Consider the following 16,212-nt stretch of genomic DNA (forward strand, 5'->3'; position numbering starts at 1 on the left):
ACAGCAAACAAATGTGCGAATTTGTTTGAAATCCTCCACGCTCGCCCGAGCCTCACATTCTCAGCTGCTCGGTGATCAACGCCAACGCAATCCAGCTTGCATCCCGGAGTGCCTCGATCAAATGATTGTCCTCAGTCGTAACGATCCCTGCATCATTGCAGTGCTAAATGAATGACTGTCGGGTATCTTTGAACCCGAACCAGAATCCCTCCGCCTTGAATGTCAATTTATACGGCGGCGGCAGGGCTGCCGGTTGCAGTGTGCTCAATCTCGACCTTCACGTCGGGCATGGAAGCGCCCGTCCCGGAGAGGTCAGTGGTCTTGGTCAAGGGGTTCTTGGTGTAGTAATCCGAGATGGCGGACTTGATAGCATCCTCAGCAAGCATGGAGCAGTGCACTAAATGACCAGCGCGTCAGCAACGAAGTCCACCAAGAACGAGGTTTCAGGGAATGATAAACATACGCTTCACGGGAGGGAGGCACAGCTCCTTCGCCACATCAGTGTTCTTGACCTGGCCGGCCTCCTCCAGAGTCATGCCGCGGACGAGCTCGGTGAGGTAGCTCGAGGAAGCGATGGCGCTACCACAGCCGAATGTCTTGAAGACGACGTCGTCAATGCGACCGTTGTCCTTGTTCACGCGGATCTGGAGCTTCATGACATCGCCGCAGGCGGGGGCACCGACGAGGCCAGTGCCGACGTCCTGGTCGCCCTTCTTGAAGGAGCCGACATTCCGGGGGTTGTTGTAGTGGTCCAGGACCTTCTCGTGGTATCCCCTCCGCTGGGCGGGAGCCGGCGCCGGGGCCAGACGCTGGGCGGGCTGGACAGACTGCAGGCTCGAGAGGGGTGTGAAAGCACGGGGCGCCACAGCGCCGACGCGGGGAGCGACGGTGACGAGACGCTTGAACATGATGAAGAGTAGTGTAGAGTGTGTAATTTGGGTGCAAAGTGATGGGTTTGGTGAGATGATGATGGAAAGTTGGTAGGTGGCGAAACCAGATCTGATAGGGAAGAGGAGATGATGAATTCATTTGCTAAATAATCTGATTCTGACTAAGGTCGAGCGTCTAGGCCAAACAGGGAAGCCGCAAGTCCGGAACCGCCGGCCATCGGAGCTGAGTCAGCGTGCCTTCCCCGGTATTTGTTCCCTTCCAAGGTTTGATCATCTCTTCGGTTTATCGTCCTTGGATATCTGCTCTCCTCTACATATGCGCGATTCAGCCTTTCATGGTTTCTACTGGCACTCAGACTCGACCCAGTGATATCAGTTGAGGGGCAGCGGTGGCGACCTTGTCCGCGGACCCATTGACGTTGTCCGCGGTGGACTCGCCGAACTTTTGGTTCCCCGATGCAGCACTGAGGGCCAATGGTATGCCAATGATATGAAATGGTGGAGATTGTGTCCAGCGGATGGACATCGATAAGTTGCTATGATCTCAGTCCTTGAAGATCACATCCCTGGATTCGCCCGCGCGAGCATTCGATTTCGATAACCGTCATTCATCGAGTACTGGTGCTTACGGACATATTGGATGTGGCTTCCATTCAGTTCCCCGTGCGCCCGCAACCACCCGCTCCGAGGCCGAGGCCGAGGCCGCATTCGCGCTCGGAGATAACGAACCAAATCGGCAAATTCAAAAGAACCTCCGGGGTTGTGACTGTCCGGGCCGGGCCCCGATCAGTTGACCGGAGCCTCCGTGGATTTTCCGCGCAGGCAGAGGAATTAATCGACACGTTGCCTGCTTCACCGGGCTGACACCTGCTAGCTATAGAGGATATATGAGGGCCCTGGCAAAATGCAGCTCTTTAAGGCTAATCTAATCGTACGTCTACTATCGTTACCATCCGAGTCTGCAATATTCTCAGTAATTCTCATTTCCGCGGTTTCTAGTGGGAACTTCTTACAGTCGAAGAGAGTCGGCAGACTGTGTGCGCAACAAATCCAACAAATCCAACAAATCCAACAAATCCAAAGGCCTCGCTCCGCCGGACAAATTATAGTCGAGCGCCATAATACCGAATCAAACAGCTTCATGATCTCCGATTTATCATCGCCTTGCGCCCTAAATGGTCACAATACCGCATCGACATTCATCACAACCCTCAATCCCATTAGTTTCCTGACTCACTCATTACTGTCTCTTTCGCAGGAACAGCTCATCAGTATGGGGCCAGTGTCGTTCTAAATACTCTCCGACCTGCGCCTCGAAACCCACTCCACGTATGGCAGCTTGAAGTTCACTCAAACTGCATCCTACCTCGCCCTCCTGGGGGATATTGGCCACGCCGCCAATCAAAAAGTGTTCTCGTTCTCGAAGATCAACTGACCCGTTACTCCTTTTTTCTCCTCCTAGGGAATCATGACCCATATCATCTTTCTTTCAAAATGGCAAAAGGTGAACTACGCAGTTTTCAAGCGTCGATAGACAAAAGATTTCTCATAGGAATATTTGTCTTCCTGGACCAAACCGCCACGATACCACTCCAGATTTGACTATCTTAAGATGCACTCTTTTCCCGCGGGTCTCCTTTCACCAAGAATTCGCCGTTGAAAGCCGCATGGTCGACTTCAAAGATATCCTTAGATGCACAGTGGATGATCACATTACCGCTCACGAAGCGGATCTTGAGTGGCTTAATACTCAGGTCTCCGCGATCGCAAAGGACGAGCCTCAGCGGCGGATCGTGATTTTCACCTACCATAGCCCAAGTGTTGATACACGGTGTATGGACCCAACACATAGTGGTAGCGATGTGAGCATGGGGTTTGTAACCGACCTCAGTCGTGAGGAATACTGTACTAATCCTGCAGTTACGGCTTGGGCATTTGTCCATACGCATTTTAGTTGCGCTTTTACAGATACAGATGGGAAAGCTATTATATTTAATCAGAAGGGCTATCGCTTGGTTCCTGTCCAAGGGTTCAATGCAGAAAACACATGGACGTTTGGAGAATATGAATGAGATGTTTGCGTCCGAATTCATTACCAGCTATGCTCTTCTTGTAGTATCACCTCCTTCGTAGACGAGACTGTTGGCACCTTTGGCAGATGTTGACATGATGACAAACCGACTGCGACTCTTGGCGCTACTCCACGGTAATCCGCCGCGTCCCCGAAGTGTGCAACTCTCTGTCTAGCCACATCGATACGCTAGCTCTTCATTTTGTCGTACCTTCAGATACTCACTCCGTCTCGCCCGCTATGGGATACGTGTTGTCTACCAAGACCCAATAGCTCAACTAGCCCTGCTTCGAATCAGGGACCAAAAAGGTACAGACGTATCCGGGCTATGCGTCACGAACTCAGGCTCACCATTACCTAGCGCTATCAATCCAAGCCACATAGGATGTCTCATAAAACACCAAATTCAAAGACCCTTGGCAGGTCCCCGGGGGTATGTCAAGTCCCTATCTAGTTCCAGCAAACCTGAATCCGCCGCTTCCCCTTCATCCCATCACATCATGCCATTCCACCACATTCCAAGCCTGTTCCAGAATCGCCCACTCATTAACACGAAATTGGTCCAAAGTCCTTGAACGCGCCCATCGCCGCCTTCGCGATGGCAGTCATCCTGTGCGGTTACTGCATCAGCTCGATCCGCACAGCAAGACGTGAAGCGCAAGGGCAATCGCCCGTAGCGTCCACCTCGCAGCTGCGGGGGATACCTCCTGAGCAAAAGGATTCGTCGTGGGTTCAGCAAGCTCTTGACGAGAGTCGAGCAGGAAGGGGGGCTAAAGGGGAGAAGTCTAATGGATGAGCGCGAGGTGGACTAGTTTTGAATCGATTATAAAATGACGGCTACGTCTGCCTTGGAGGTTCAGACTACCAAGTCTTCCAGGTAATAATGTATCGTGGTTCGCTGTTTAGAATTGACTATATGATTGGATAGATCAGGGTATATATTATTCAAGGTGGTTGGAAATCAAGCCAATGCACCGTCTTCGTCATCAATCAGAATTTTCAGTGTATGAATGATCATTCCCGGGAGTTCAAGTGTATAACAACCCGGTTCAATATTCAAGAAAAGGTTCATCATTTGAATCATGAAGGAGGGCACCGATGTGGGACTCGGTCATTGGGGGCAGAGACGGTGATGGGGATATGCAATGAGGGTAGGATCTGGGTACCAATGATATCTGACCCTTTCTAGAACTGTTTCTTGTGAGTATGGTTGTGAGTATGGTCCATCAACGAGCCAGCTGGGTACTCATGCCACCAACGACATCCATGCCTAGTCTTGTCGAGTGCTCTCAAATAAAAAGAGCAGATGGACTGCAGAAATGCTGTCAGATCTCCAGCACTGAGCTTTTGCGATCCAAAATCAAAATCGCGAGAGCTCAAGGATAGACAAGAGAAAGAAGAGAAAAAAAGCGAAGCGAGGAAAATTGTGGTCGGGAACCCGGCACGTGACAGTAGCTTGTTTTCCGCCAAGACGCTGACAACCATGTATTACAATACAGAAGAATATGGGAAATCAACGCCAAAAATGAGAATATCAGGCGCCAGAAACGGTCGCCTTTCCACCCGTAACTTTGCGCGGCGAGTCGAAACCAACCAAATCCATTCCACCAACTTGCTCTCCTGTCATGGCTCCCAATTTCGACTTGAAATGCGCAGTGGCTTTTATGCCGAACGCTATTTGATCAATGCTCACCGCCAAAAAGATGTTGTTGAGCTTTTGTACAATAATTGTATGATCTTTGGTGTCTGGAGCAAACGATGGTGAAACCCCGGCAATCATCATATATTGGCGCACCCAAACGGCGTTCACTCTGTTTCGTTTGCCTCCAAAAACTCCAGCAGTCTTTGTGCCACAGCAGATGGTTGCTCCTCGGGGAGGAAGTGCCCACAATCATCAATAGCGCCGCCGGAAACATTGGACGCGAAGTTCTGGACCAACTGAATCATACCCGACCCGACGGAGCTGGCACCACCTAAAGCCAAGACAGGGATATCGAGAGGCGTCTTTGCATATTCCAAGTTCTGGTTGGCACTTGTTTCGAAAGCTCGATAATACTCGAACCCCCGACTCATCGCTCCTGGTCTTGAATAAGCTTGGATATAGCGTTCAAACTGATCTTTGGGCAGTCCATCCGCATGGGCTGTCTTCAGATTGAAGAACCAGGTCAGGAGCTCCCGCTCACGACCGCGAGTCAGGATTTCAGGTAATTCCGGAAGCGCGTTGAATGAGAATTGCCAAAGACGCATATTGACCGGGTGAGGCAACGGAAACTGGAACTGGGGCATGAAGCCCGGCACCGACGCATCGAGTATACTGAGCGACTTGATTCGCGATTGAAATTGAGCGGCCCAGGGATAAGCGATCCATCCACCCACATCGTGGCCGACGAGATGGTACGGTCTTCCCTTCAAGGTATCGTGAACAGCTTCGGCCATGACTTTGCTCACATTCGCAGTGTCGTAGCCATTGAGGGGAGCAGGCGAATCACCCAAGCCGAGGGGGTCGAGAGCGAAAAACTGATATCGTTTTGAAAGGGGCTCGAAGACATCGCTAAACGCCTCTGCTGTTTGAGGCCAGCCCGGGATGAGAATCAAAGGGGGTCCTTGACCGCCAACTATGGCTCGGACTCCGTGGAGAAGACGTGTGGAGTGCCATTTTGGTGTCATAGTGTTGGCGTCCGTTGGTTCAAGTGTGCAAAGAAAGACTTCACGGGTAGATATAGCGGTATTTTGGTAGATTTAGATTATACTGTAATGAGTCATAGAGTAAAAGGTATCAACTGAGTAATTTGCATACGGTGCTCTGGGGCCGCGGAGACTCCGATTGAGCGGCATCTCCGGTACAGTAAACCCCCCGTTGATTTGTACCATCGAAACCCCGATAGATTGAACGATTTTCGAAGCCAGAATCAATCCGGCTATAGAATACCATAGTTCAAGGCGATAGTTCTGGCAAAATTCCTCCAACCGCCTACTTCGAATTGCAATTGACCCTAAAACCTTTTGTTGGTCGAATAACTTGCTATCTTAGGACTAGTTATGGTGATCATTGCCATAATAAATAACATCTAGTCTACAACCTGGCGGATCTTGGCTTTCCCTTGCTATTGATTGCACAGCCTTTGCCGCTTTTGCTGACTATGCCCAGTCGATCAGCCCTGGAGGGATGTGGATTTTCCATGATTGATGTTGGTTTTCCATTCATTGACTACATGTTTTTCAACATGAATTGCTTATCAAAACGTGAGACTGACCAGTTTGGAATACAGAAAGGGTATATGGAGTCAGAACCGAATATAGTTGGGCTCAGATAACTAAAAGCATTTTGATGAAGAGGTACTGTTCTTTGAAAGATGGTCGTACAGTGACTGAAACAAGCAGGTAGTGGTATCCATGGATGACAACTAAGATCATTCTGGTTGCTATGCTGTACGCCAAACGCTGCACTCTCTATAACAGTTTTATAGTGCCCGATCGAATGCCAAGATGGGCCTGATTATGGTGGAGAAAAATGGAGGTGAGAAGGGGATACAAAGCAAGACAGCCCAGCGTAGAAATAAAGAGAATGGATACACTAGGGAGGAAGAAAGAGAGGGAAGAAGTCTACAAACCGAAGCATCTACACAGCACAGAGATGCTGCCCTATAACCAAGGCATTTCTCATCACTTGTTATTTAAACATAGCTAGTTTTGTACTTCGAGCTGTCCTGGGGAATAAAAAGTAGATGATCGAAATGTTCTGATGGGTAAAACAAACCCAGCAAGCCACAAAAAGCAAGGATATGCGAAATGGGATGTGTTGGGTATGTACAGGAGAGACCATGCAAATTCCGTGAGAAATGATGAAGAAAGCCAAAGCCAGAAACGCTTGGAAACCAAGATATTGAACGCAAGATACGTTCAGAGCCAAATCACGTGACCATTGTATGAGTTGAAGGCTTCACATGCAAAGAGCCTCCGGTTAACGAACACTGCCGTCTATGCCGAGAATACTCGGACTGTTAGATGTTTTAGAAATGAAAAGGGGAAAGCCCATGCGCTGACCGAGCCACCAGCGGGAAGCAAATATCCACCTCCACGTCTATACAAGTTGGAAAAGAAAAGGGGGATCGGGAGTGGGAAATCAAGAGCACACGATTTAAGTGCTAGTAGTATCAAGAAATGGGGTGGGAAGGGGAGAGGAGGTCTTGCTTAAATCGTGAGGAGCCTTCGTTATCAAATCATGCCAGATGTTTCTGCCGCCTTCTTTTCCGCCATGCGCAACTTCAGCTCGCCTTCATGCTGGAAGTCATGGATCACCTTCCGCAGGTACTCGTAGGTGAGCATAGTCGTCATGGCAGCCGGGACGGCCCGGAACAGATTGGTGCCGATCCCCGAGTAAAATGCACGCCATCCTTCTTCATGGAGGATGGTCTGACACGTGCGAATAATTCCGTTGTACCGGGGGCGCCCGGGCATTCCATCGGAGGACGATGCACCCAATGTACGACCGCGGTCATGGGGATGATGCAAGCCACCACGGAAAGCGATCTCTTCTGGCGATGGTGCTGGCGCGGTGCGTTGCTGTGTTTGCAGTCGAGTACGCAGGACTTCGTGAGGGTAGGTGACAGTGCTCGCGCAAACCTTGCTGAGGAAGGTGGCAAGAGAGATGCCGACCCAATGCGAATTGCCGTTCTCGGGATGTTCTCCGATACCGTAACCAGTAATTGCCATCTTCAAGTATTCGTAGAGAGGGAACTGAATGGCAACATGGGTCAGACCCAGGAGAGCTGGCGTCAGGCCAGAATAGAACGAGCGGAACCCCTCGATCTGATACATCTTGCGTGCGGCATCCCATGTACCCGAATACTGCCACGGAGCCCGGAACCCTTCGCTATTCTGCTTGAGGCTCTGCGACATAAGCCTCGTCTTGATGACCCAGATGGGATTCGTCACAACGGTTGAGCAAGCGCCGGCAGTGAGTGCAGCGTAGCCACGGGACAACAACCAGCTGTCTGTGGTCCAAGTCAGTACATGTAAACCTGGGACGGAACCAAAATGAAAGCACTCACCGGTTTTTTCGTAGAAGTATTCACGGGACCGGTCATACACTGCGAGGTAAACGGCCCAGGTGGGAAGGTAGCCCAGCAACATCGGGCCAAGTCCCTGGTAAAGACCGCGAATGCCATCTTCCCGGAAGATCGCCTTGCCGGTGCCTATCATTCCCCGGTACAGGGCCTTGGAGTCCACGGCCTGGCCTCCCCGACGGGCAAAGCCACCTTGGGCTTGCAGCTTGGTTTTAATGACATCAAGAGGACAGGTCACGATACCGGAAGCGACACCTGCACTGGCGCCACAGAAAGGAGCGATGTAGAAATCGGGAATATGGGTTGCAAACATCTCCAGACGATTGATAAATTCAGAGCTCGGCGATGCATCGGCCACTTGCACGTGGGGGGCGGACGGGGCAGCGGTATTTACATCAGAGGCTGGCGGCTGCTCAGAGGAACGGTTGGCAGCTTCGAAGCTGCCTCCACCGTCGGAGCGCATCGTGAAGGTGGCAGGCGCTCACGCTTGTCTGTCCGTCTTGGTCACCGAGGGTTCCGGGACCCGAGCATATCGGGTGCGCGATCCGAGACTCAAGAACCCGATTTCAAACGTGGGAGAGAGTGAAAGTGAACGAGTTCGTAGACAGTCGGTTCTGTCAGTGGAGAGAATGTGTGACTGAGGAATGAGGAAGTGGGTTGAGGGAAGTTCTGAGCCGATGGGAACCGCTCGGGTCGAGGTCGGATGTGATGCTGCAGCACGGGCGGATCGGGGTGGGGGGTAAGGTGTGTCTTGATAAAGCAAGCTCCCCTGTCGCGACAGGGATCAGACAGCGCCTCGGGAGTCAGTCAGCCCCATATCCAATAATGCACGAACGGTTGAAAAGGGGAAATCCGAGTCGATTATGACATGGGGAATTGAGTGGTGTGAGGTGGAGTCAGCGACGGATATTCCTCCCCGCAGCCTGAGGCAGGAAACTGGATGCGTCACGTGCTGGTACTGGGAACCTCAGGCATCAACAAGGCAAAAACTTTCCCATTGCAGCCTAGCGTGTCAAGCTCCGTTTTGCACAACCTCGCAACATCGGGTCATCTCGTGTTCAGCCGGACCGCCCCTGCCACTTCCCCAACTCCCTCCCTCAATTGGATACCCGGGATCCAAAATGTCTGCTCCCTCGATCACCAACTACATCGTCAAGCGCCCATGGCTCAAGCGCTGGATGACTCCCCTGGCCAACTGGTACACCGACGCTGCCGGCTACAGGCGACTCGGACTGAAGTAATTATCCCCCCAGTCCCCGATCTCTCTCCGCCGTGGGCGATTCAGGATGACCGGACGTTCGCGACGACCAGCATAGGGATTGTTCGCCTCTTGTGGCTACCCCAGTTCTTGTCGCATCTTCACGTTCCGGTCAACCGAATATCACCCGCCAGTCTTGTCATCCACTCCAGTCACTAACTTCGCCCGCCTAGGTTTGATGACCTGATCCCCGAGGAGAGCGAGACCGTTCAGAAGGCCATCCAGCGTCTTCCCTCCAAGGAAGCCTACGACCGCGTCTTCCGTATCCGCCGCGCATTCCAGGTTCGCCCCGAGACCCTCCCTACCCAGTGACTGGCAGCCAGAAGTCTAACAATTCTGCAATTGCAGTGCTCTATCTCGCACACTCTTCTTCCCGCCAATGAGCAGATCAAGCCTCACGAGGTGAGTTCCTCTGTCTAAATTTCGCCCTCCCCGCATTCAGCCCCATATTAGCCAATCCCGTTGCGAGGATTTGTCAAATATGGGTTGGGGTGTCCAGCAGTCATCAACCCTTGACAACAAACTCAATACTGATGAAATGAATCAATTAGGACGTTGAGTACCTGAGCCCCATCATCCGCGAGATCGAGAAGGAGAACAAGGAGCGTGAGGACCTCGACAACCTCGTCGTCCGCAAGTAAACGTACCCGGTCGCGACTTCTTCCAGAACTGCAATTGAATCCGAAAACCGACAAGATGGAAGGGCCACGGAGCTGTTTGCACGTTATAGACATTTGAATCATTTGGCGACGGATATGGACCAGCAATTGAGGTGGTGCCTGGCTAATCCAATGCGTGTGTACTGATATTGTACAAATCGATTTCTTCGTTCTGCCTCAAGACTCGATCCTTTCATGCCTCTTTCCGGGTTTATTTTCGCACAATGGCACCCAACGGTCATGGAATCTCCCAGTGTCATGTAATGGCCGTTGACCAGGTCGTCCAACACCCCCAACTACATTGACACCCAAGTAGACCATGGGCATCGAAGATTTTCGGTAGGGAAAGGGTGTTGATTCTCTGGTTGGAATTTATCGATAGGTATATATTGCACGGCTTTGTTCAGGGTATCTACTATATCTAGTTCACCGCTTGGGGCCTGAATGTCTATACGTTCACCCACCAAGAACGGCCACATCGACATTCTCGATTCGCCACATGTACCACATGAAAAGGCTCCTATAATGCCAATTAGAAACGGTATTTTCACCAACCTGGGCCTGTTTAGCTGACTCACCTATATGGCGCGAACTTCGCGGCCAGGTCTAGCATGTCTTTCTCAGACATATACTTGAACTTACCACCACCCTTTGCCTTCAACTTGGTCACATCTTTCCCCATGAAGGCAGCACAGCCTCGTCTTTCCATGTGTCAGCCAGGTTGATCACAAGTTAAACATGGACAGCTATTGGCATATTGCAAAACAATTTGCCAGCGATCCCAGACAAGCCAGAGAGAGGAAATCATAGATGAACGGCAACTCACTGCACACCCAGATCGCCCGTTGAAAAGACATCGATGCGCTTGAGCGCAAAGCAAGCGAACATCTCCACAGACCATCTCCCCAGTCCCCGAACAGCAGTCAATTTCTCAACAAGTTCCTCGTCGCTAGCACGAGCAAGCATCTGCGCACTCAACTCGCCAGTGGCAAACTTCTCTGCGAGCCCCTGTATGTATTCGGCCTTGCGCTGGGACAGCCCCGCCGTCCGCAACGTCGCAATATCACACCGAGCGACCTCTTCAGGCAGCGGAAACCGTGCATGCAAGACGAGGCCACCGTCTGGTCCATTTGGCTGGCTGAACAACGCTAGAAATTTGTTGCGAATGGATTTTGCTGCCGCTCCTGAGACTTGCTGGCCGATGATGCTGCTTGTCAAGCTGTTGAACGGGTCAACCCGCTCTGCCAGACCTGCGGGCGAGAACAATTGACACGGGTGTTGGTCAATGACTGGTTTGAGTCGGGCGTCGGTGGCGATCAAGTGGGCGACGGCTTGTTCAAGCAGTGTCCCCGTTGTAGCTGCTGGGCGTGGCAATCCGGTCTTCGAGGGCGAGGCATCTTCGGCACGCGGTGGGTACGCGGCGACTGAGGAACCGTGGGGTGTGAGAAGGGTCACATTCGTTCGATGCGGGTCGACCGGGCGATCAAGTGGAGGAGGCGTAGTATGTCTGTTGTTCGGGAGGTTATCAGTAGCATGTTTTTCATCCCGGCCTTGCGTCAAGGTCCCCGCGGCTGGCGGTTCTGGAGACCAGTAGGAGCTTGTTGTCGTTGCTGCTTGCTTTGCAGGGGGTTTTGTGGCTGCTTTTCTTGTCGCGGAGGCTTTGCGAGGCTTGGAGACTGCGTTCTGTTGCACTCTTGTCACTTTAGGTGCTGTGGTCTGCACCGCTGACGCTTTGAGATTTGGCACGGTGCCCAGTCGCGCTGAGCGTCTGAGCGACATTATTGTACAATAAACTGTGGCCTTGGGTGGTGTTCAGTGAGTCGTGTAAAGAGTCTGATCGGTGGTCAAGGTACGATGCTGACAAATTCCAGATTTGCGGAGGTCGAGATTGAGGTCGCTCCCCGGATTCCAGGCTGGCGCATGCCAAGCATGGCGGCTCCATGGCAGTATGGTATTCCACCTCCACGTAAAAGTGCTCGAACAATAATATGATTGAAGACCCAGAGAATATTAGCTGTTCAAAATAAAATATTCGGTATCCACCGGCATCCAGCTATTCGCGATCTGGATTCTAGAATCAATATTCTTGCGTTGGTTCAATCGCTGGCTTTGTGGCATGTGCAGCTCACGTGTTTCGGCCCTTTCAGGAGGCTTTCTGGCTTGTGTATCTGCTTAAATGGCAGGTTCGTCATTGCCTATATGCTTCTTTTCACTCTCAGCCAACATCGCCACTGTCCTTACCTACTATTTATTGAATAACATATATACCACCTTTATGACTTTCTATATTGCGATGTCTAGGGCAAGTCTCCTAGGCTCCCTCTCTTGGGGGGTACCTTGCCATGAATAACGATGGCTACCGATGCCTCGACAATAATGAGCCTGATTCAGCGAATGATGATTTGGTGTATATTCTGATTTTGAATGCTCCTATAAATACTCGATTTCTTCCTACATGTCATGGAGCTGATGCAAGACATTTTTGCAGACAATTTACCGCTAAAGTGAGAGACTGGAATCCTTCTCAATTGGCAAATTTGTGCTAAAGTCAATTAGATGCCTCACACATTACAGTCCGGAAACACCTACGCCTCTGTGTCTCCCGCCGCGCCACCAGCACCTCCCGTGAGCACAAATCAGACATGGGAATGGGATGTCATCCCACGTGTACTGGGTTCCAAGCAGATCTCCGAATTCAATGTGGACTTCCTTGACAAGGGAGAAGCCGACCACCTACTCTCACTAGCTGATGGGTTGCCACCACGAAAGAACCATGTGTTGATCAGATTGCTGTTCAAACATCAAGTTTCTCCATTGGGCAGCTCGTATGCCCCGGGCAACGCAACGGGGGTAATGCTTGATATGAACCCCGAATGGTCAACATGGGATATCACCGCTGAGGGAAGGTTCTGCGTCAAAACGATGACATTCACCAGACCACACCAACGTGCACTGCATAGCATGGCAATCAAAGTGGCTCCAGGGAAGACGGTTGGGGGCTTTCTGGCTACCATAAAGGAGTCAGGAATGCTCCCATTCAAGTTTCGATTTAATGGACTTGGGTGGGTGGGCTGCAAGGACTGGGGGTAAGTCCGATAGTTATAAAAGAAGCAAGAATACTGATATTGCAAACTAGCTCACAAACAATCGAGAACTTGAAGGTTGCGGGAATTCTACAGATCTCCTCTACGGAAGAGGTGGCCGTAAACCAGAATTTTCATTTCGATATGGAGAAGGACTCGCTCTCCCAAATCCCCTGGAATGTGGCGTGTTTCCGCCTAGTTGTCGTCACGTCACTTTGAGGGGAGTCATCTACGAAGAACTCGCAGAACCCTCTTCTTCTGAATCTTCAAATTTAATTTTGCTTGATCATTCTGATCCATCTTCTTTCATTGTCGCCTTACTTCTCTTATCATATTCTCTCTGTTATTCATGCTACCTCTTTGTTGTGAGGTATCTATATTTCAGCTGTCTCGCAGGACGCCCTTGCGGCGTATGTGGCATCAATCGACCTTACAGAGGAAGAGATTCGAGGGATCCGTCACCGACTGACACACACTACAACACGCGTCGACGATATCATTGATGCGGTCACGGACGACAATATCACACGAGTCGCCGACGCCTTGTCCCTCCGTGACGCGCTTCGCCGAGTGCACCCAATCGCGGAAGCCCTTCCAAGCAATATGAAGGATAAAGCCCTCGTCGTCATAGATGCCATCAAGCAGGTCAACACGGATGCCGCACGTCCCCCGCAGGAGCGTACCCCCTTCCACAGCTCGGGCACCACCTGCGCTGCGGTCCCCACGAAGAGACGTCATAGAATTCTTCCAGAGCCACAGCAGAAGAGACGCCGCACACTGGACGGCGCTTATGACGCGGATACGGAAGATGAGGATATCTGGGAAGAGTAAGGTCCTAGTCAACCTTGGAAGTGGTTTCCAGCCACTATATCTTACAAGCTAGACAGAATAGCCTAGTTATAACTGTCCCAAGCTAAGCCCCAAGATCCCGACTCTTCCTATATTTTCTCACCATCAGATGTGTGTTCTATCACCAATCCTTCAAATCAAGGATTCCTAGAAAATATACAGAAATGCATATATTATCCAGCGAAGAGAGAATTGATTCTAATAGCAGGATGTCCGAGGATTGGGACAGCCCCCGGGCACTGTGTAGCCTCTCTCCTTCTCCACCAGTGTACTCTGTTTCTTCGTTTCTGACTCCCTTTTCAGGTTTGCGTAGATCCGTTCCTTTTTCCTAAATCTCATCCAGCACTGAATAGAGATCACCTACCCCATCAAGATCAATAGCCAGATCAATCCAACTCGACCTATTTCAACCCCTACATGGCACCCAGGGGAACATGGCGGTTGGTTATGATAGAATACTGTATTGTTCGTGCGTGGGCCGCGTGACCGGTTCACACACAGGGGCTCCCTCGCCCTGTAGGTGGATCTCTTCCTCATCATCATTCATGATCACGTCTTTCCTGCTTCCTCGTATGCCACACTCACACCTATGTTATAATAGGAATGGTGCTTATGCCCTGCTTATGCAGCACTGGTCGCAGGATGCACTAGTGATTCATGGTTGGAATCTTCCAACTTTATGTAGTAGGTTGGGGACTGACTTGGAACATGACTGACTGGGAGCAGGGGTCTAAAGATTGGATAATTTCAAACCTGAGGATAAGCGGTAGAAATTGCGAGGAAGAAGTGGAGAGCCTTGGAGGAGTCTCAGATTCGGCGGATGGGTAATCCAGTTCAGCTGGATATGCTCGGCGGAGTGCCCAAGAGAAGTGTGCAGTTAGGTCTAGTGAATCATATGACTGCCCCGTTTTATCCGCACTGAATACACTAAAACTAGGCTAGGCCTAATTCGGTACAATTGGCAGTCCCCATCAAGTAAAAGATACCACAGACGTCGAGAAAAGTGAGAAAACAAGCGAATCTACGCAAAATCACGGAAATCAGGCCAGAAGCACGGAATCGGAGAGAATGCGTGCACTGGAGAGAGAGAAGGAGAGAGGATGAGAACCTATCTATAGACATCGCGGGAGGCTGCCCGAACCGTCAGCGCCGTCAGCACTAAAAGTCACGAAGATAGAGATAGCTTGACATTCAGGCGTATATACGAGAAGCAAGGCTGCAACCTACATGGGGGCCAAAAACAGGTGGAGGTGACTGCATCTCGCAGGGGGCCAGCCTTTTATTGCGTGCCCCACCCGCCAATACTTTGTGGGTCAAAAGCTTAGCCTTTGGTTCGGTACAACGTGCCAAGTATAAATACCGGAGTTCGGTTTCAAAGTCTGGATTGCCTATGTAGGTCGTATCTCTGGTGGTCAATGTTGCACACCTCGTCATATGTAGGCCCCCATTCCCTGCTGTCGGTCGAAAATTCTCGGAGTTTGCAACTTCACCCTACTAACACCTGCAATTTCCACATCTATTCTGGTACCCTGCAAGCGGACAACAATAGGGCATTATCCTCAAATTGCGCCCCTCTTCCGTGATCGTGACGGTGTCTTGTGTCTCCAGGAATGAGGGCTATGCATCTTCCAGGGATGCATAAACGAGATACGCTCGAAAGCGACACGTCAGGATCTCGGAAATATAAGGAAATATAGAGTTCCCTGTGGGGTCCATCCACCGCCACCGGATGGATATTTTCCCACAGCGTGGAACACCATTGGTGGCACCGTATGTATGCTATGTACATGGCCCGCGATCAGAGCCAATCATGGACGATCGGTGGGGGGCTTATCCTTAGTCACGGTGGTGAGAACAACCTCACAGGTCGAGCCCGCTCTATGTGCCCGCGGAGGACTCCGACCCCGCCGGGAGGCAACGAGAGCCTTAGTGCTTGGGCAAAGAATGGATATCGAGCTAGGCAATAGGCTAGTAGCAAGCGGGTATGACTATCTGCTAGATGAAAAATTCCCTGTAATGGTATGTGTAAACGGTCACTGTACGGCCCTTCCGGTTGGTTTAGGAGCGGTACGTTAGGGGCGATGTTGTGGTTATTATCATCGTGACATGGGCTCAAAGATATTGCTGGTGTGTGTGTGTGTGTGTGTGGGAAATTACAAAGGTAGGTATTATTGACAGTAATATTGATGGAGAGATTATACATAGATATTCCAGCAGCGAGTAGAGACTTGTAACAATCCATGTATTCGTTTCGGTGAAACATCTACACCGATATAGAGTGCAAGGCACCACTTAGCAAAAAAAATTACTCTCTATAAGTCCTCTGCCAGTATCTG

General features: G+C 50.9%; 7 protein-coding genes across 7 annotated transcripts; 3 read left to right on the forward strand and 4 right to left on the reverse strand.

Moving 5' to 3' along the window:
• Positions 1–227: 227 nt before the first annotated feature.
• On the reverse strand, positions 228–908 carry N7459_009916 (iron-sulfur cluster assembly scaffold protein; the record flags this gene model as incomplete). Its single annotated transcript, XM_056949084.1, has 2 exons — positions 228–397; positions 464–908. The coding sequence occupies 2 exons, from the start codon at positions 906–908 to the stop codon at positions 228–230; spliced, it is 615 nt and encodes a 204-aa protein (XP_056796309.1).
• A 1,450-nt stretch (positions 909–2,358) lies between these two features.
• N7459_009917 (uncharacterized protein) lies at positions 2,359–2,962 on the forward strand (the record flags this gene model as incomplete). Its single annotated transcript, XM_056949085.1, is given in 2 exon segments — positions 2,359–2,394; positions 2,408–2,962. 2 exon segments carry the CDS (start codon positions 2,359–2,361, stop codon positions 2,960–2,962), a joined length of 591 nt encoding a protein of 196 aa, XP_056796310.1.
• A 1,805-nt stretch (positions 2,963–4,767) lies between these two features.
• Positions 4,768–5,628, reverse strand: N7459_009918 (alpha/beta fold hydrolase; the record flags this gene model as incomplete). Its single annotated transcript, XM_056949086.1, has 1 exon — positions 4,768–5,628. One exon carries the CDS (start codon positions 5,626–5,628, stop codon positions 4,768–4,770), a length of 861 nt encoding a protein of 286 aa, XP_056796311.1.
• A 1,548-nt stretch (positions 5,629–7,176) lies between these two features.
• On the reverse strand, positions 7,177–8,490 carry N7459_009919 (uncharacterized protein; the record flags this gene model as incomplete). The annotated part of the gene is made up of 1 exon (XM_056949087.1): positions 7,177–8,490. One exon carries the CDS (start codon positions 8,488–8,490, stop codon positions 7,177–7,179), a length of 1,314 nt encoding a protein of 437 aa, XP_056796312.1.
• Positions 8,491–9,148: 658 nt separating this feature from the next.
• N7459_009920 (ubiquinol--cytochrome-c reductase subunit 7) lies at positions 9,149–9,926 on the forward strand (the record flags this gene model as incomplete). The annotated part of the gene is made up of 4 exons (XM_056949088.1): positions 9,149–9,264; positions 9,459–9,567; positions 9,634–9,687; positions 9,837–9,926. The coding sequence occupies 4 exons, from the start codon at positions 9,149–9,151 to the stop codon at positions 9,924–9,926; spliced, it is 369 nt and encodes a 122-aa protein (XP_056796313.1).
• Positions 9,927–10,400: 474 nt separating this feature from the next.
• Positions 10,401–11,723, reverse strand: alkA (DNA-3-methyladenine glycosylase II; the record flags this gene model as incomplete). Its single annotated transcript, XM_056949089.1, has 3 exons — positions 10,401–10,464; positions 10,523–10,645; positions 10,771–11,723. 3 exons carry the CDS (start codon positions 11,721–11,723, stop codon positions 10,401–10,403), a joined length of 1,140 nt encoding a protein of 379 aa, XP_056796314.1.
• A 777-nt stretch (positions 11,724–12,500) lies between these two features.
• N7459_009922 (uncharacterized protein) lies at positions 12,501–13,858 on the forward strand (the record flags this gene model as incomplete). The annotated part of the gene is made up of 3 exons (XM_056949090.1): positions 12,501–13,030; positions 13,081–13,231; positions 13,424–13,858. 3 exons carry the CDS (start codon positions 12,501–12,503, stop codon positions 13,856–13,858), a joined length of 1,116 nt encoding a protein of 371 aa, XP_056796315.1.
• Between the last annotated feature and the right edge of the window lie 2,354 nt (positions 13,859–16,212).

Source organism: Penicillium hispanicum (genome assembly GCF_028827665.1).
Source record: "Penicillium hispanicum strain IBT 35686 chromosome Unknown utg000008l_segment0_segment0, whole genome shotgun sequence".
NCBI classification, from domain to species: Eukaryota; Fungi; Ascomycota; class Eurotiomycetes; order Eurotiales; family Aspergillaceae; genus Penicillium; species Penicillium hispanicum.